At 42.3% G+C, this 20,541-nt stretch overlaps 1 protein-coding gene across 3 annotated transcripts in view; it reads right to left on the reverse strand.

Annotated features, from left to right (window-relative positions):
• The window catches only part of CCDC60 (coiled-coil domain containing 60), a 123,404-nt gene extending 103,094 nt beyond the window's left edge, over positions 1–20,310 (reverse strand). For 2 of the 3 annotated variants that reach the window (XM_075012712.1, XM_075012711.1), the window contains exon 1: positions 20,005–20,310. In XM_075012712.1, the coding sequence (XP_074868813.1) occupies positions 20,005–20,310 (306 nt within the window). The remainder of the gene's footprint in view (positions 1–20,004) is intronic. The other variant, XM_075012713.1, reaches the window with a different exon arrangement.
• Positions 20,311–20,541: the final 231 nt, after the last annotated feature.

Below are 20,541 nucleotides of genomic sequence, written 5' to 3' on the forward strand. Positions count from 1 at the left end.
ACACTGTTGACTCATATTTAGCTTGTGGTCTAATCTATTTGGTCCCCAGGCTTTCTCTAGGCCTCTCACTGTCAGCATGGCTATGTCTAGACTGCATGTCTAGTTTGAAATAATTTATGCAATTTGCACAATGCAAGTTACCTTATTTTGAAGTTGATGCTGTCCAAATGGCACTGAAATTTGAAATAAGGACCTATTTCATGGTTTCCTCTATCCCCTCATGATGAGGGGTAGTGGCAATGAAATATCGAACTCGAAATAGCCACACTATTTCGAGTGCGGAGAAAAGCTGTGGGGTTGCTATTCCAGGATACTTTTGTATCCCAAAATAGCAACCACAGTCTAGACATAGCCTGTGAGGCCTACCTATCCCATTCCATCCCATCCAAATTCTGTTCATTGAGTCTGGGGTATATATGGTTTAATGAAGTAATATGAAAATTTGAACAGCAAACAATTAAAATCTTCATAAGAAATATCTTATTAGTCTGATATGGTAAGTACTGAAAAGGTTGTCACAAGGAGGAGAGAAAAAAATTGTTCTCCTTAACTTCTGATGCCTGGGTAAGTAGCAATGAGCTTAAACTGCAGCAAGTGTGGTTTAGGTTGGATATTCGGGGTTAAGCACTGGAATAAATTGCCTAGAGAGGTTGTGCAATCTCCGTAATTGTAGATTTTTAAGAACAGGTTCTTCAAACACCTGTCAGGGATGGTGTAGATCAGGCATAGGCAACCTACAGCACATGGGACATATGTGGGTTATTGAGGTTCTATGTGTGGCCCACACACAGTTTGTTTATCATTGCCCATGCACAGGTTTGCCAGATTCCACTGGTTTCCATCCCTGTAGTTTTTTTTCCCCCTACCAGCACTACTAAAATGACCTGCAGATAAAGCAAGGGCACATGAAGCGAGGTGCATGCTGATTGCATGCAACTTTGGCTGTAGGAACTGTGCGCTCCTTCTGTATCCAATCAAATTCTAGGTACCCAAGTTTAGTAGGAAAACTACCATGGGAGGGCATCTTGATTATGACAATCCAGAGGCTTAATGAGATGAAGGAGGGCCACTTGTGCGGCTTACTCACTAGCCTAGGTTGCCCATTGCTGATCTTGATGGTGCTTGGTCTTGGTATGAATGCTGGGGACTGGATTTAACCACTCAAGGTTCTTTCCAGTTCTGTGATTCTAAGTAAGACTATGTGAAAAATCACTAGTTTCAGAGAAAGCATGTCAACATTTTTGTGGAATGATTCTCTGTGAAATAGCTCTGCCTGTTTGTTTCCATACATGAGCCTCAGGTTTGAGCCACCAGTTGCATTTCAAGTCAGCTGACATAGTTTCATCTCATTTCATTGCAAAACCACGTGACAAAACGAATGATTTGATGTAAAATCACAAACTAGCTCAGATTTGTCCGAAAGGTTTAGAAACCTTCATTTTTTTTTGATGAATGAGCTCAGAGCTTTAAATTTATAAACAAACTAGGCAAACTTTATTAAACCATTGAGTTCTGAGCATTGTTCTGGATAAGAAAGTATTATTACACATGCTAAAAATATTAAAGAACTGTTCTAACACTATTTTTCTCACCAGTTCCCATTCGTTCTCCACAGTTACCATTTAACAAAATTCTTTCAGCTTTGCCAGTAAATGCTAGCTTAGCTCCCACCTGTGACAGCAGAACAGTGGGTAGTGCCAATAGGTGTAGCAGTCTGTTCCATGAACCGTGTATCCTAGAGAGATTTTTTAAGGCACTGCTCAGGAGATGCACACACTAAACCTATTACAAAAAATCTGATGTTTTGAAAATTCATTGCAAAGTGTCACCCTTGTAATATGCTTCTTTCCGGAATCAGGAATGTTATTCCAGCTAAATTCCCAAATCTAGGTGAGCAATGCAATTTACAATATTGACAATTCAAGCTGTAATCACACAAGTATAATGCACCATGACTGTTCCAGCAGTTTGACATTTGGCAAGTTTACTAAGACCTTAATAACAATGCATTATTACATTTGATATGCTTCCCTTAATTAATTCTGGAAGCTGCCTTTAGGAATAGAAATTGAACTTCTAAAATTGATTAGATTGTATTGAATTTAATAGCATGGAGATTGTGTGGACCCACCTGGATAGTTGTTGTTCCAGAGAGATGTCAAACTAATTTACTGATCATAAAAGCCTTTACTTTATGGAGCATCTCTTATTCTCAAATAGTCAGTCTTAAGCCTGGAGTACCACCTGAAGTCTAATATTTGTGCTCAAAAGGAAAACAACCAATGAGAACAATGACCTATTCTAAGCATGTTATTTTTAGCACAACTTATTTCTATTGTGTGTCTACAACTGGGGTTTAAATGTTGTGAATGTTATTGCCAGCTCTAAGCTCTACATTCTAAAGCAGAACACAACTACATTATAAATTTTATTATCTATCACCCTGTGGAACAGGGAGGGTTGGATAATCAAATGGTGCGATTATTCACAAGCCTTGCTGCCACCACTGCCCACACAGCTGTCTCCGTCCCTGCTGCTGACTCACAGGCAGCCAGCCCTCAGCCCCCAAACCTGCTGTCACTGTTACTGGCAGGGCAGCCAGCCCCTCGTCTCCTATCTTCCTGCCGCCACTGCTGGCTGGGTAACTAGGCTCCCACCCCACTGCCGCTGGCTGGGCAGCCAGCCCCCACTGGGCAGCCACCAACCAAGCGGATGCCAGTTAATAGAGCATGCCAGTTATCTGAAGGCCAGATAACATGGCTTTTACTGTACCTATGAAGGAGTACTGTGGAAAGGGATCAAGAGGTCATAGTGGATCACAAGCTGAATATGAGTCAACAGCTCATGGAGGGCTCCCATTAGCATTCTGCAGTGGGGACAGGGACACATATTGACAGCTTAACAATTGATTTTTGGTATGCAATTGGCGTACCTAAAATTGTGTAGCAGCCATCAATATTCCAGGTAAGGTTCAACTCAGTCTGAGAGGGGACATAACAGCTTTCAAGACATAAAAGAGAGAAAAATGGTTTTCCTTACCCTCTGATGTCAGAGCAAGAAGCAATGGGCTTAAACTGTACCAAGAGAAGTTTAGGTTGTACATTAGGAAGAACTTCCTAATCGTCATAGTGGTTAAGCACTTGAATGAATTGCCTAGGGAAATTGTAGCTTCTCTATCACTAGAGATTTTTAAGAGCAGGTTAGACAAATTCCTGTCAGGGATGGTTTAGATCAAGGGTAGGGAACCTTTCTTAGATAAGGGGTAACTGACCTACAGAAAAACATTGGGAGGTCACATGCAAGTGAGAAGCAAAAAAACCCCAAACAAAAAACCTTCATGGACGTGGCACCCAACTAATAAGCAAAAGTAAAAAGAGAAATGGGACTCATCTCACTTATGCAGCTTGGTGCATCAGGGTTGCCCACACACTCCAGCTCTGGGGAAGGTGGGCACCAAGGCTCCTGGCTCCCCCGCTGGGGCCCTGGGGCTAGTAGATTTTGTGTGGCTCCTGTAGTGTCTGGGGTAGGGCCACAAATGAGGGTTTCGGTGTGTGCAAGGGGTTTGCTGGCGAGTGGCCTGCTGGGTGAGGGTGCAGGTCCTGGGTGAGAGGGGGATTCCAGAAATGGGCTGGGGTGGGGGGTTCAGGGTCTGGGCAGGAGAGGTGTGTAGAAAGAGACTGGGGGTGGAGGTGCAGGGTCTGAGCATGAGGGGGGCAGGGGACGGGGGCACCTACCTGGCACAGATCCAGTGGCAGGGGGACAAGTGGTTCTGCACTGCCCTGCAGGTACCACCCCCATTGCTCCTCTAGGCCAGGAATCCCAGCTAACAGGAGCAACAGGAGTGGATTCTGCAAGACAGCACGGAAGACAGAGCTGATTCTTTGCCCCACCAGGCAGAGGCCACAGGCTAGATCTGCCCAGTAAATTGCACTGATCCAGCCCACAAGGCCCAGGGCTCCCCCTACCTCATCATCAAGTAGCCAGCACTGGCACTCCAGCCACGCGAGGTGGGGACAGCGAATCTTGGCATTGCCCTGAGATGCTGGAACACCAGTGTCAGCTTGTTCCACTGAGGTGAGGAGAAGCCCCGAGCCTTGCATGCCAGATTAAGGCGGGATACAGCCCATGGGCCATGGATTCCATATCCCTGGTCTAGATCTCCTGAGGTTCCTTCCAATTCTACAATTTTATGGTCTTCACAAATACTCAAGAGCAGGGAAACTGGAAATCCTCAGTTCTAATCCTAGGTTTGTCAATAACATGTTTGACTTTGGGAAAGACTTCACCTTTCTGATTCATTTTCCTTTTGTGTAAAATGGGATAACATTTGCATTAAGGTTGTGAGGATTAGTTAATGCTTGTGCAAAGCTATGAATATGAAAAGTGCCGAGTATTGACTAATAATCATAATAAATCTAGCTACTTCACCATTCAGGGATTGACACTCCTCTTCTATAATTGCTACAAACAGCTGAGAATCTGTAATGGATACATAACCGGAAACAATGCACAGCGCAGCTGCCAGTTAAAACACACATATAGAGCATTAGAAATAGAACTCAAAAGTTCTACTTCAAAAAACCATAGGCCTCTGACACTTGAGCACATAAGTGACACGAGGGGAGTCCAAGGGGCCATGTGCCCCCACAACAAGGAGACACAGTGGATTAGCAGGGATTTGGTGCCTGCAGCAGGCGTCAGCCCCCCCCCCACTCACAAACAGTTGTTGCGGGGGGAAGCAGAGTAATGCAGCTTTGCTCCCCCAGCAGCAGGCCATGTTGCTTGAAGGAGGGGTGGGACCTCCCCCTGCACTCACCACCAGTGGAGTGACACACCTGGTACATGGGGAAACAGAAAGGGCTGCAGCTGCCTAGCTCTGCTTCCCCAGCCCCTACTACTTCCAGTGAATGTGAGATAGTGCAGGCATGAAGGCCTGCTGCCAGCAACAGGCCCCTCCTAGTCCCCTGGGCTGTGTCTCTGGAGATGGGCTGGGGTTGGAACAAGGGGAAGGAAGAGGCAGGGCCTGGGGCAGCTAAGGAGGTTGTCCTGGCCCTCCTCCAGGCTAGGGGTGGGGCCGGGAGGCAAGTCACATGGCTGCTGCCTCCCCCTGTCCTTCCTCACCAGTTGCCCCTCTTTGAGCTCAATAATCTTAGCTTTGAGCTAGTTATCACTGTTACTATAGTCTTTAGAGAGGGTTTGTGAAAGGTGTACGTTAAACAAAATCTTCTTTCTTAACCCCTCCCCAAGCTAGGAAGGAACATATAAATGACTATATTGAAAGAAAGTTATTTAGATTCCTCAAATGGTAGGAAATGCCAGATTGATGGTTACAGTTTTAATTCTGCTGTTTTGAGTGTCTATGTGATGACATAATCTTTAATTACATGATCTGTAGTAACTACTTCTCCAAAATTATGATTTATTACTAATTAAGGATTGCCCAGGCATCAAGCCTTTAAGGAAGGCTGAGCAGAGGGCGAAGAAAATAAATGCCCAGGGTCTCATTGTTAGTTTTCTTCATTAACCTGGGCAAACTAGAGTTACTGCAGCTGGTGGAGCGAAAGAAACTTCCCCTTTTCCTTTTCTGTGAATAAGTGAACAAATTAAAAATTAGATTAATAGCAAGCATTCAGATATTATATGGTGAGTCAAATATAGTCATAAAATAGGGAACTTGATAGAATATAATATTATAGTTAAAAAAGATACAAACAGACAATCAACTAGAAGTGATACTGCTTTGGGCAAAATATTACAAATTTTAATGACGGGTTGTATTCATATTGATTTATTTTATTTTAATAAAATGAATAAGGAAGATTATATTTGCAATCAAACATGTTTACTCTATCAAGTTAATGAAATATATCTGTGCTGATACAGGCAGCAAATAAAAGGAACTACAACCAAATAGTGTGTTTATAAGGACAGAATCATAAAATTGAGTAATCAACTGATTGGTTACAATTGCAAACTCAACTCAGGAATACGTAACATCTCTTGTTGTTAAAACAAGGAGAACAGAAGATGTATACGGTTGTTCTAACTTGCTGGTAAACAACAATTCTTAAAATCACTTTCCTTTGTATAAATGGCTGTTAAAATAAATTCAAAGAGCAACCAGAAAATACATAGGGACACTGTATAAATTCTATAAATTTTAACCTGAACATTTCAGAAGTCAGCAGAGCACTGATGGAAAAACTACAATTTGAGTGAGCATAACCACGAATTTGGTTAAAAGACATGCACTGCAAAAGAATTCTCCATGTAAAGGAGGAGTAATTACATGGCCATTGGGGTAAATTGTTTGTAGAGCAAGGGTGTTTGTGAAGTGCTTGTTGCTTGATTGAAATGCTACTGTGTGGTCTGCTTGGAGGACTGTGGTACTAAGGCCATCTTATAATATGCTAGAGTCTAAATAATAAAATGGGTGAACGAGAGTGCATCGTTTTAAAGGAGGATATTCATGCAATAGGCATCATAGAACTTGGTGAAGGAGGGTAATCATTTGGACACGGTAATATCAGAATACAAAATATATTGGCAGGATATTGGCAGGACAGAACAGGTCATGCTGGTGGGGAGGTGGCACCATATGTGAAAGAAAGAATAGAATCTAATGAGAGAAAAAAAACTTAAATGAATCAATTTGTACCATAGAATCTCTGTGGATAGTAATTCTGTGCTGTAATAATAAGAATGTAATATAGTAGGGATACATTACTGACTACTAATCAGGATGGTGATATTGACTGCAAAATACTCAGAGGCTACGTCTACACTAGCACTCCTTTTTTGAAAGAGGCATTCAAATGAAGGAAATTGAAAATGCAAATGAGGAACAGATTTACATATCTGGTACCTCCTTTGCATTTTTTTTTAGGAAGCAGGATTCTTTGGAAGACGGGGATTACTTTTGAAAGATCTGTGTCTACAACGCTTTTCTTCTTTTGAAAGCTCTTAGAGTATGTAAATGAAGTGCCCGATATATAAATCTGTGCCTCATTTGCATTTTCAATTTCATTTCTTTGCATGTACAGCATGGCATAAATGTAGGCATTTAGATTAGATAGATGGGAGAGTTAGTTCTGACGGATATTAGATATTGGGAAATAGGTATCAAGGGCTGATTGGCGATTGACAATGACCCCTCTCAAAACCAGGATTCTCTGATCTGGCAACATCTATGGTTGTGCTGTACCAGAGAACCCAAGATAGGGAGGCTGGTAGCAGGGAGGGTGGAGACCAGGGATAGGGGGCTGTTGGCCCTTGGTGGGGTGGGGGTGGTATTGGATGGCAGGGGAGCAATTGGCAGCCCTGGGCACAAGGGGTGTGTGTGGAGGCGGGGAGGCCCAGCCAGGCCTGGAGCCAGCCTTTACTGGACCAGACTGCATCCATCAGACCAGCTGGGCTGGAGCCAGGCATCTGTGACCAGCAAACCAGGTGTGGATGGGGCCAGTGTCACCACAGCAGGGCTATGGCCAGGCAGGAGGTAAGAGGGGGTCCATGGCTGGACCTAGGGTGGGGCCAGCGGGGCAAAGCAGAGCTGGCAGCAGGGAGGGACAGCAAGCTGGAGGGCCAGAGGCAGGAGACCTCCCCTCATCTGGCAGATTCCCTCTTTTGGGAACAGTTAGATCCTGAGGGTGCCAGGTGAGGGAGTTGCAAGCTGTATAAAACTATTGGAAGGTGAATCTGGTGAATTGACTTGCAAGAAACAGGCCAAAATTTAATGTAAGTTTTGGATGTTAGCAATACCAGTTGGCATAAGTGAGGCCCTATTCTGAGAGACTCAGCCAAAAATCTAAACAAAGTCACATTTCCAAGATAGTACTAGAGGGTAAGTTTCAATATTCTACTGTGGTTGTGCGATTTGATTCTGAAAAGTGGAATGGTTTTAGTGACAAATTTTCTAGTTTATGTTAACCAAATCATAGTCCAAAAACTGATTTTTTCTTCCAGTACCCTTTATTATCAGTTGCTGTTTTTAAAGATTGTTAATAAATCTCTATAAAACTAAGTTCGGCCTGAGTGCTTTCCTACAGTTAAGCAATCAATATGAAAAGAACCCTAAGAAAGGTGGTATGAATAATCATTTAATTAGTTACTAAGATTTTTATTGATGCTCCAAATCACATAGAACATTAGGCTCATTCAGGACAGAGGCATAAGTGGCAGAATCAAGTTTGCACGGGAAACAGTAAAGCTGGCAGTTCTTAACTTTTAAGTGTTTGACTTTCAGACCTAAATAAATTAAACATTGTTAAGGGGCAATGAGTCTACATTAAGCCATGTCTAGTTTTAAAAGTTAGGTCAAAATTTCAATGTCACTTAGGGGTGGTGAGCTTTTTATATCCCGGACTGTCATACTTAAGTTGACCTAACTCCCTGTGTAGAGCCCAGTATGTTGATGGAGAAATTCTTCCTGTGTATCTCAGAGCAGTGGACTTAGTACAGCAAATGGAGAAAAACTTTGCATCACTGTAGGAAATGTCTACATTACAGGGTACAGCAGCATAGCTGCAGCACAGTAGCTATATTGTTGTAGTGTCTGTAGTGTAGTTTGGGATCCTATCTGTAGCCCCTAAACACATTTTCAGTCGTAACTTTTTAAAAATGAAGGGTTTATTTTTATAAATATAATTTGTGGGAATAGATGGAAGATGAAGTAATTAGAGACTTTAAACAAGGCAGATCCCACTTAGTGGAACTCCATGCCATACTTAAACACTAGTTAGTACATTGTAAATTCTCAGTTGCTTGTTGCTGTATGTGACTTTGGGGAGCATAGGAAGTGCTAATAGATCACACAAGGTTTCATGAAGAAAAGTAAGGCAAGGATGACACCACATGAAATGGATGTTAACTAACTTGATGATTAATATGGCAAGAGTTCATACACATGTCTTACCATTGGAGGTTATGAATCTTGTGCTAAAGGAAAGTGGCCTAACTATTACAATTTACTCTTCTATTACTGAGTAGAACAGCTACCTTTTGCATTTTCTTAAAAGGAGAAAAAAATAAAATATTTTTCTGGGTAGCAAAAGAAAAAAATTGAACAGTTTAAATTTTACATACTAAAAAGAAAAGAAAATGAGCAGAGGCAAAATATCAGCAAAGGCTAGCAACGTTAACCACAAGAATTTTCCATGAAAACCTCAATGAGGCATACTCATATGGGCATTTTAATTATACAGAAAGCTCTAAAATGAAAGCTGTGTACACTGAGGCTATTAAAGTCTTTCAAATGTACATCCAGCCATGTTTCTCAGGGACATAAGATGCTGGACTCTTTCATTTCCATAGCAAGCAGTGAAATACCACTTACAATAAGACAATATGAACATGAATTGTAATTACAGTGTAATTATGCTTGCACTGCTCTTTTGTTTTCCATTATCTATTCCTAATATTATATGTTTTGTTGATAGCCAGGTGAGCCACTGCAAAACCATTTCATAAACTGCATGTATCAAATTGCTGACAGTCTCATCTGCACTTTGTCACCCTCTTTCTCCTGCTTTAGAGCACTTCAGACATTCCAAACTTTGGAACATGTACAAAGAGCTTCCATTTTTAAAAGCAAAACAAAGCCCCACAATAGTAACTCACCAGAGGAATGTTTCCTGCTTTCCTCAAAAGGAGAAATTTGCCTTAAAAATTACATTGTTTTCAGATAATTACTTTGGTCCTGGTCCAGTGACCAGGGAGCTCTACACAGTGAAATTTGGTCCTGGTCCAGTGACCAGGGAGCTCTACACAGTGAAATTCCCCATTTCCCAGAGCATAAGACTTTGTGGTTTGACTATGGTTTGCATGCATCTAGTGAAAATTGCAGCTGCAGCCAATTCTTGTGCAACTGAATATATTACACCATCTTGATTCCAAAGGAATTTTTACATTTGAAATGCGTAACAGACAATGGCAGCAACTCCGGGTAACTGAAGTAACTAAAAGCATGGACTTCACAATCATGAGTCCGCATTTCTCTTCTGTTTGCATTCCCTTGGCACTGAAGCAACTACTCACAAGACTATTGTGATTCCTGAAGAGGTGGTTTTCTCACTATAGTGTGAAGAATCTCCAGAAGTATTACATAGGGAAAAGTCAATTCTAAGAAAAAATATTAAATAAATCCTCACCAAAAAAAATGTTTATCTTGTGAAGCTTTCACTCTAATGCCATGACACCGTAAAGGTCTTTCAGTCCCAAACAATACTTCAGTACTAACCTGCAAAGACTCTTACCCACTGCTGACAAGCACTAGCTCAATGTTGAAGGGACCCAGCTTTACCAGCCAAATAATCTGCTCACACGATCTGCTAGGTATTTGGTATGATCTAAATAAGCTTTTCAATCAGTGCTGTGCCACTGTGAGTAACATAGATTCCCAAATTGATGCCAGTTCAACTTTCTCTCTCTCATATAGATATGACATCTCTAAGAGAAAAATAATTTAAAAATATTTACAAAGATGTATCCTTTCACCCTGTAAAGACTGATGCCTTGTTAGTACAGGTTAAACCTCTCTAGTCTGGAACTTTCTCATCCAGCAGTATCCGTAACCCGGCATGATTTTAATTAGCTTGATGACCACTTATCGTTGGTGTGACCAAGTTTCCTGTGGTTCCATAAAGTTTGTTTCTGGCCACCAGTTGGCTCTCAGTATTCTGTGCAATTATTTAGCTGCAATTTACTTCTAAAGGTTTTCTAAGAGTCCACTAAGCAGTGAAAGTGTTGGTAATGCTGCCAGAGACAATATTGACATCTTGTGATCTAGCAAATTCTCTCGTCCAACACTGGTCAGGTCCCAAAAGGGCCGGATTAGAGAGATTCAACCTGTAAAGCTGGCTGAATGAGAAGAAAAACTGTTTCATACTGATAGAATTTTTTCTAAGAATTTCTGCCTAATTCTGTGAATGATATCAGTTCCCAGGGATTTTAATGGACAGTGAGCACTAATTGCCAAACAGGAGGCATCAGCATATTGCAAGAAGGGGTCTAATATTATAACATGTTACATGGGATATAATGATACTTGAGCATAAAGCAGAACATGTCTGAGCTAGGTGAATTCTTTCCCTATCATGCCATGTTATGCATTTGAAGCTGAATGTGAATATACACCCAAATTACTTCTTTTCCCTTTTTGTATTAAAACTGTTAAATCCAAATACTCTTTTAAATCTGTCTTTTAACTGAAAGACATTTACTGGTATTATGTATGGAACCACACCATCTTGAAGTTATCAGCATATACACTGGACTTTCTCAGACCTTCTATGCAGGGATATACCATGTAAATCTAAGGGGGAAAAAACAACTATGTCCTAAATATTTACTTGCATTTGGGACTTTCAAGTGTAAGGCACATTGATGCTTTGTAGGTGCTGGGGAGAGGTGGAGGGAGGCACAAATACCTTCCTGCTTGTTTCAGAAGTCATTGGCAGCGCTCCCTGGAAGTAAGTCAGTCTGCCTGGGCAATGCAACATCCACCTTCCATTTCCCACTCTCCTTGGAGTGGCAGCTGAGTTATGACTGCCCGTTGAGAGGGTGAGCTAAGAGAGAAAAGGCTCCTTGCTATTTCCCTACACACCCAGGCAGGAGTGGTCGTAATTTGTCCCTAAGCTTGAGTGTGGGGTAGAAAATTTTTGCAGTGGACTGCAAGTCCTCTGAAAAATAAGGATTCATAATGGAAATCCTGGCAAATCTCTAACTTCAGCAATGTGAGTAATACCAGTGTAATTTCTAGCCAAAAAAATTGCTCAGTTTTCTTCTCCAATGCTAGTTGGAAACATTTCTTTGCTGACGCTGTTATCAATCTTATCTAGTGACCTAGTCACCTAACGCACACAATTACAGAACATACTCTTATCACAAGTACAGAGTAGGCAGGGACAGTAATGATACTGCAAGTTCTGCGCAATTGGATTGTTTTGGGCTTGGTCAAAAAGGCCACCTTCCTTTCACATACAAAGTCAATAAGCCACCCCAGAGGTTTTGCAAATGGATTTTTTACAGCAATTAATGAAAAAGAAACCATATGAAGATGATAAAAGGTGTCTGCTATCATCATGCACTGTTACACCCAGGAAACACAAAAAGACCTTTAGCACACTGCTCTGGACACTTAGGAAATCAAAAATGCTGTCTGGAAAGTGACATTCCTTGACTATCAATGAATCAGTGCTGTCTGCTTTAGAGCGTGCCAGACATTTTGAGAGAGGAAGAGAAAGACCACCCAAAACTAAATCAAGTTACTTCAAATTTTGTAAATAATAAGCGTTATTGTGGTATCTTAAAGATTGAAATTTATTAGGTAATAAAGATTAACAAATTTATTAGGTATTATTCCTTAAGGTGCTAACACAGCCACCCCTCTGAGACTATTCAAATTTTATGTAATGGATGTTAAAAATCATGCCATTTAGATACGGACCTAAATTGGGTGCAGTGCAGAAATGTACTCCCCCTCCCCCAAGGGAGTGCCACAGACAATTGTATAAAGAATACCAGGAACCAGGAGAGACATTTTGGAGAAGATGAGTGGCCCATTTCGTTGCCTAACTACACCGATAGAGTGGATTGGGGTACAATCTAGGGCTAGACACGTAAAGCAGGCATGTTTAGGCCACACCTAAAAAACACAGATGTTGTGGGACCTGTTGGAATGCTGATGTTTAATTCCTGAAGACATCAGAGGCTTTCACGCAGGATTGGGCAACACAACTGCCCTCAAATAATGAATCCCAGTCTAAACCCAGACACCAAACCTTTTGAAGCTACATCCTCTATAATGAACGAATATTAGCCGTGGCTTGGAAGCAATCATTTTGCTCCAGCTAATTATACACAAATGGAATCCTTTAATCTGATTTGCTAGGTTTACTTATGCCTTGTCTATACAACACTGGTGACTCAACAGAAAGCCATACACACTGGAGGAGAAGGTAAACACTCTGCCACCACTCTATGGAAAACGCTGCTCTGGAGGTCACCTAGAGTGACATAAGCAATTCCCAGTAGCTACACTGATACTGCATCTAACTTTGTTGCCATAAGCATAGGTGCCAACTCTGCAGGTGCTCCAGAGCTGGAACACCCATGGAGAAAAATTAATGGGTCTTCAGCACTCACTGGCAGCCAAGTTCCCCACTCTCTCCCCCTCCTCCCAGCACTCCTCCCTCACCCGCCAGCAGCCCTGCTGATCTACTTCCCCTTCCCAGCATCTTCCGCTACTGCGAAACAGTTGCTATGTGGAGTGCAGAGGCTCAAGGAGAGAAGGGGAGGAGGGGGATGTGGTACACTTGAGGGAGGGCATGGAAACAGGCAGAGCAGGGGTGGAGGCATGGGAGAAGGAGTGGAATAGGGGTGGGGCCAATAGCAGAGTCAGGTGGGCAAACATCCTCAGCTGGTGCAGGAGTCGGTGCCTATGACCATAAGTGCTATGCCTTTTGTTGAGGTAGTTTTATTATGTCAGTGTAGCAAGACAGTTAAATCAGAGACAGAGTGGTGGCAGAGTGTTTACCTTCTGCTTCAATGTGTACTGGTTTCCCCAAGCCCTGCCCTCACTTCACCCCTGCTCCGCCTGCTTCCCCAAAGTCCCCCCCGCCACAAGCCAGGAGATTACCGGGGGCCTGGCATGGGGTGGCATCAGTGGTGGGAGCTGGGGTGACTCAGCAGCCTGCTCTTCCCTGATGCTCTCTCCCAGCCTGTCTTACTCCACTTCACCACAACAACGGGAAGTGGAGCGCCGTGGGGTACGTGCCCTTCCTACTTTAAAGCTCCACGAATTTTTGAAATTTTTCCTGTTAGTGCATCATGGAGAGTTCACGTCACCTCTGCCCAGCTGACCATTCTAGGTCCCTGAAGCATACATGCTTCTGTCTGTAGGATGTGGAGAGAAGAAGCTATTCAATTACAGGTCCCCTCAAGCTGCAAGAATTTTGATATCTATGGGGAAATTGCTTGTGGCATGGAGGAGAATGGGTATGATAGGGAGACGGTGCCAAGATGAAGGAACTGAGGCAGGTATACCAGAAGGCAAGGGAAGCCAATTGTTACCCTGATGTGTCACCAAAGACATGCTGCTTCTACAGGCTTCCAACTTCCGTGGCCACCGTAGATATTTGGGAGGGAAAGGAGACATGGGCCAGCGGAGTGAACCCCGAAGACCATGTGGTGGCTGAAGAAGTGGAGTTCGAGGAGGATAGAAGACGACATACAACAGGAACATCCAATGGCATGGTGAGCCAGGATCTCTTAACAACTCCACAGGGCTCTAGCTAGTAGTCTCAGCACTCTGGCTCTGATGCAGGAGAGGGGAGCTCCAGTAACTACTCATTGTGCTTTGATGCTGCAGAGAGACATGAAGTAGAGTTGTGCTTTTTAAAAGCTGTCTGGAAGAGGGATTGAAATAATCAACACAGGCATATTTTGTATCTGCTTCTCGTTAACCTGTGCAGCTAGCCAGAGGGGGCCCTGTGGAAAAGTTTGCTGATCCACATCAAGCTGTCCCAGTAATCCTCTATAGAGATCTCAAGGAAAATTTCATGGAGGTACTCTGTAACCGTCCCTGCTACATGTTTCCTGGTAGGTCTGCCTTGTTTTTTCTCTCACTGTAGGAAACTTACTAATCAATCAATTATTTCTGCAGGCAACAAAGCAGTATAAAAGTTAGCAGCACACAGACCCGGTCTGTAGCCATACACAAGCCAGAGCTTCAACCTTGCATCCTCATGAGCAAGATATCAGCTGCTATCTCCTTTGCCTCTGGAAAACAGTGCCAGTATTCCGAATAGTGGATCAATGGGCTGGCAGTGATAGTCCTGTGGAAACCCTCCCACCACTCCCATCTTGACCCTTCCCTTCCCCAGGTCAAACTCACCATGGCTGGTGTTCCCATCAAGAGGCAGGTAAATGCCCACCAAGAGGAAGTGAGAAAATGTATTTCTAACTTGTTTGAATCAAGGCTGTGAGTGCACTAAAAGTAAAGTCTCTGTCTGTTGTTTCTTTAGTATCTGTGCCCTTGATTGTCTCCTCCTGTGCACCAGCTGAACAGATCCATCACATAAGGAAATGAAACAGGAGGGTAAGGAAGACATGTTCTGGGAGGTGCTGTAATCCTCTAATGCTTCTGATTGCAAGCAGAGAGCATGGAGAGAGGCTATCAAAGAGAAAATGAATATGGGGCTAATCAGTATAGGAAGCAGGGGTGGGACTGGATGATACAGCTGCTTCAGGACCAAACAGACATGCAAATGTCCTTGATTAAATGTCTGTGTTTCCCTTCTCTTGCAGCCCACACAGTACTGCCTTTCATACCTTTCCCACAATCAACCCCCACAACACCCCCCCCCACCCCCTCACAAGTTCCCAGGCCATCTCAGAACCTTGTGCACTCCATCCAAATGACATGTATCACCATGACAGCTGAACACATATCCTACTGCAAGATCCTCATTTGTAAACATGCTTTTCATTTTCATGTCCCTTGCAGAACATATCATGTTTGAATAAAAATGTACTTATAGAAAGACAAGAAAACTTTGTGTCCTACAGATGGTGATTGCTACTGAAATACATACACTGGCAATTAGTCCATCCGTATTGAAAAATTAACACGCACACCATGATCATTACAAGGGTCATACTAAGTGCGAGAAAATGATGCGTGGCTAAATGACTAGACAGACAGACATATTTCTGAGCGCACTATAAAAATGCTCCTTTAAAACCTCTCTGATTCAAACAGTGCCCTCCCCTGTCCAGCCCCTCAAACAGCCTTGGTATCTGGCTGCTGAAAATCAGCAGCCAGCTGATGCACCTCAACTCTCCACTTCTGTGGATGCTTCTTCCTTTTAACTTAACAAATGTTATGCAGGGCACAACAGGTTGCTATGGCCATGGGAAGATTCTCACTGAAGTCTAATCTGCCAAAAAGGCAGCATCAGTAACCTCAAAGGCTAATTCTAGAGTCATTCTGCACCTACTGAACCTGTTGGTGAGAGGTTCCTTGCAAACACCACAGTCATCATCAGACTTCCAGCTCCTGAAATACTGCAGGATGAGCTACATTGTGTAACGATGCTTATCACATTATTGGACAGTTGTGCAGGATCCATGCTGTGGGACAGAGATGATGGCCATGCAGTTTATAAAAGCAGTCAAAGAGTGGCGAGAAATGTAGTTAGAAGCCCATGGAACAATAGGATGGAAAAACTGCATGATGGGACAGTAAGCCTGCTCCCACAAGTCACTGTGAACCCTTTCCAGCAAACCCAGGGTAGATGGTGGCAAGTTGCACACGGAGACAGACATACACAGAGTTCTGCCTTCTCTGTTAATGCAAGAACATTGACTGTGGAGTATTGTGTGGACACGCAAAAGTGATATAGTTACATCAGGTCATGATTAATGACATAATTTGACATGTAGTGTAAACATGACCTTAATGTTTTCATTGTAAGGTAGATGACAATTCCAAAAATTATTTGAGCAAAAAAAAGCAGATTTTTCAAAAGGGCAAAAGCTAAAATGTTCAAAAAACAGGTGTAAAGTTTCCAGGGATAATAGATTCACTTAAATAATAATGCAGAAACAGGAATAAAAAAATACAGCTTCTTTGGACATCTTTGTTGGCTAGAATCATACCGGTCACCACCCACCACTTAAGTAACACTCTAGATGTGCCATCAGCTAATGATCATTGCATCCTATGCCCATATCTTCCTATGTAATCATTTCATAAAAAGTCCTCAATCACTTTTAGTCCATTTTAGGAGCTTTTCAATTTAGGAAGTACTGTTTGTCAAAAGATAATAGCTCACAGGAGAGCACCAACTCAGGTCCTAGAATATTCAGAGAGTTAGGGAGGTTTTTTTAATTTTGCTATTTAGAGACTTTATTATTATTCACCATCATTTTCTGGACATATTGGTGACCAAAGCAAATGCTAATTTTCAGAAGCAAATGCATTAATCAAAGAGAATGAGTTTTTCAATTCTAGGAAGATTACAGCTCTCACCTCACTCAATGATTAAAAAGTATAGTTTTCATGTCTCCTATCATCGGGTACATACTGAATTACAAAATAACCAAGTATATGATCATTCCTCAATACTTAAAGTCATTTGGGATAAAAATAAAGTTTTATTACATAATTAGATTTAGCTTTCCAAAGATGAGCAGAGGATTTAGACACAAAACACCCATATAAATCAATGGAATTTGAATGGCTAAATCCTCCCTGGTGGCTTCGAAGACCTCTAATTTAACCTGCTACTTCATATATAATATTTTCAGTGCACCTTCCTGGTCTAGATCAAATTAGTGTTTACAGAAATTATACATTTTAACTTGCACATTTAGTTCAAATCTCAAGCAAGAGTTCAAATTTGATTCCAGAATGAATTTAAAGGTCATATTCTGACAACACCTACTGTGCAAAATTTCCATTGAATTTCAAGATTAGTTTGGTGTCTAAACAACCAAAATTTGCTGCTGAATATCCAGATGTAAGAGGTACTTCCAAGGGAAAGGGCATTTCGGAGCTTATATGCCATAAAGGAAAAAAAAATACTAGCAAAGCTTGCTGTATGACTACATGGATATAGAAACAAAAGCCTTTTCCCTTTCAAGATGAAAGGTCTAAAAGCGTGATCTATGAGGGAAGACTGAAAGAATTAGATTGGTTTAGTTTGGAAAAGAGAAGACGGAGAGGGGACATGCTAGCAGTTTTCAAAAATACCTAAAACGGTACTACAATGAGGAGGGAGAAAATTACTCTCTGTGACCTGTGATGACAGAACAAAAAGCAATGGGCTTAAATTACAGCAAGGGAGGTTTACGTCAAACATTACGAAAAACTTCCTGTCAAAGTGAATAAACATTGTAATAAATTGTCTAGGGAGGTTGTGGAATCTCTATCACTGGATATATTTAAGACCAGGTTAGAAAAATACCTATCAGGGATGATTTAGATGGTGTATGGTCCTGCTGTTACAGGGGACTGTACTTCATGATCTCTCAAGGTCCCTTCCAGTTCTAGTGTACTATGATTCTATAATAGGATGTTAGAAGCTCAAAGATAAAGTATGGGAGCCAGTCTCCCTTTAAACCTTTCAACTCTGCACACAAAACTTTAAGCTGTATAAGCACACCAAAATATAGTGCAAAAAATTGAGCAGTGCCTAAATCCCTCTGTAGATCTGACCCAAAATCAAAATCAGAAATGGGGGGTTGGGAGGGGAACAGTGACTGCATTCTGGTCTATTCAGACAATAGTTTTGTTGCTTCACTAGAAGGGGAGTGCGAACAAGTTACTGAATTATAGAGTTCCCTGAATGAACCAACAACACAGAAGAAAACAAAAACTTTGCAGTTGAATCTCATGTGTTGGCAACTAGGCAAACAATACTTTTGCAACTCAATCATTAAATCACACAGGCTATGTCTAGATTACAGGGGTTTATCGGCAGAAGCTTGTGTTGGAAGATACCTTGCGACAAAACCTCTGTCGACAGATCGTGGCCAGGTTGCAGAAGCAGATTGAAAGAACTATCCGCTCTATCATCAAAATGACCACCCAGAAGCACAGCAGACAGGGTTGTGCAGTGGTGTCCCAGAAGCCTTTTCTATTGACAGAAGGCCCCTCAGAATGTCCAGATTGGAATTTTGTGGCATTCTTTCTTGTGGAGTGTGGGGTATGACTGTCGACAAAAACACTGTCAAGTATCGGAGGGGTAGCCGTGTTAGTCTGGATCTGTAACAGCAGCGAAGGGTCCTGTGGCACCTTATAGACTAACAGGAAAGTTTTGAGCATGAGCTTTCGTGAGCACATCTGAGGAAGTGAGTCTGTGCTCCCGAAAGCTCATGCTCAAAACTTTCCTGTTAGTCTATAAGATGCCACAGGACCCTTCGCTGCTGTGACAAAAATGCTGCGTTCTGTCAACTTACTGTCAGCACAACGCCCTTGGGAGTCTGGACGCTCCCTTGGTTTTGTCAGCAACATGTCTGTTTTGCCAACAAACCCATCTAGCCTAGACATAGCCACAGTGAATGGGATTTAAGGAAGCTTTCCTATGTAACACAAAAGGAGACCAGTACCGTGATAATTACCCTGGCAGTCAAGGTAATGTATACATACTCATAGTTAACTGTTTCGTAAACTCAAAGACAGATACATTTCAGAACATAAAATATGCCACTATAACATTTAAATCTATACATTGTATCTCTGCTTGAAACAAGACCTTTCATACCACCACTCTAACATTGCTCTTCAATCCTAACTCTCCATCCCCCAGCCTGTTCCTTGGCTTCATAACCCATCTCCAGTTCTGACCTTTCCCTCATATGCTCAGTTTCAAAGCTGTTGTCCCATCCCCGACATCCCATTGCTTCGCGATTCCTAGCTCCTCCTTCCCTCAGTTCTATTTCTATTTGCTCCTTCCCTTCATTTTTCAATGACTGGGTTACCGCTCCTTAAATATGCTACATATTCACACATTACCTTAATTTTCTTTTGGATTTCCCCCCACCCCACCAATCTTCTTTTCAGTGCTTTTTTTGCATCTGCATGTCCCAGCCAGCTCCCAGCCACAAGGCCCTGGGTCCCCTGCCCCTAGCCAGTGGATGAGTACCAGCACCTCTTTTATTTTCAAAAACAATCAAACAAACAAAAAGCCTCTGCTTCTTTCTAATTTCTCCACTCTATTGAAACTGCTCTTACTAAAGCCTCACAAGACAGAGTTTAAAAGGCTTCTCTGTTCTCAAAACAGCAAAATATAAGGTCTTTCCTCTGGTCTAATTTTGTGGTGTGATTATTCATTTGATCATGTTAGAATGATTGACAGACTGGCACAATGTTTCACATTGCTTTTTTGCTCTTTAAGCAGAAATTGACTATTGCCTCTACAATTTAATATGATCTTCTGTTTTTCTATGAAGTCAGGAATGACAAAAATTAAAAAGTTAATGATTCAAAAGAAGATAGCTTACCTGGGGCAGCTGTCCCAAAAAGTGGAGGGTGAGTTTCTTTGGCTCTAAGTAGAGAATCTCTCCAAGCTCCTGGTAAGGTTTCCAGCTAGGTGTCCGATACCCGTGCTGAGTGAGTTGCTTGTGCCTCCGGTGGTAGGTCTCCCAAAACATTTGCTCTCTTGTGGCTTCCCAGCAATTATAAACAGTGCTACTTCTAGCCTGGACCTTTGCACCTTTCTGTGTGGGGATGGGCAATGGTCTTATGAGCACAAAATAACGAGGGTCCAAAGTCTTAGTGTTCCCAGGCATCCTGGTCTTGCTGTTCATCCACCTGTTGGGTAATTATACTGATCCCTGACTGGGACCCTAGTGCTCCTACTGGAGCTGATGGTGACCTTGATTTCCTTCTTTCTACCTCCAAACAATCCCCACAGTAGAACACAGCCCGGAAGACCAACAGTGCTCTGCTGCATGGACCCCAGAGCTGACCCCCCACTTTTAACTTATAAGGTAAAAAAACAGAAGTATCTGCCACAAAATCACCTGAGATATCAAACC

Source organism: Carettochelys insculpta, chromosome 18 (genome assembly GCF_033958435.1).
Source record: "Carettochelys insculpta isolate YL-2023 chromosome 18, ASM3395843v1, whole genome shotgun sequence".
Classification (NCBI taxonomy): Eukaryota; Metazoa; Chordata; order Testudines; family Carettochelyidae; genus Carettochelys; species Carettochelys insculpta.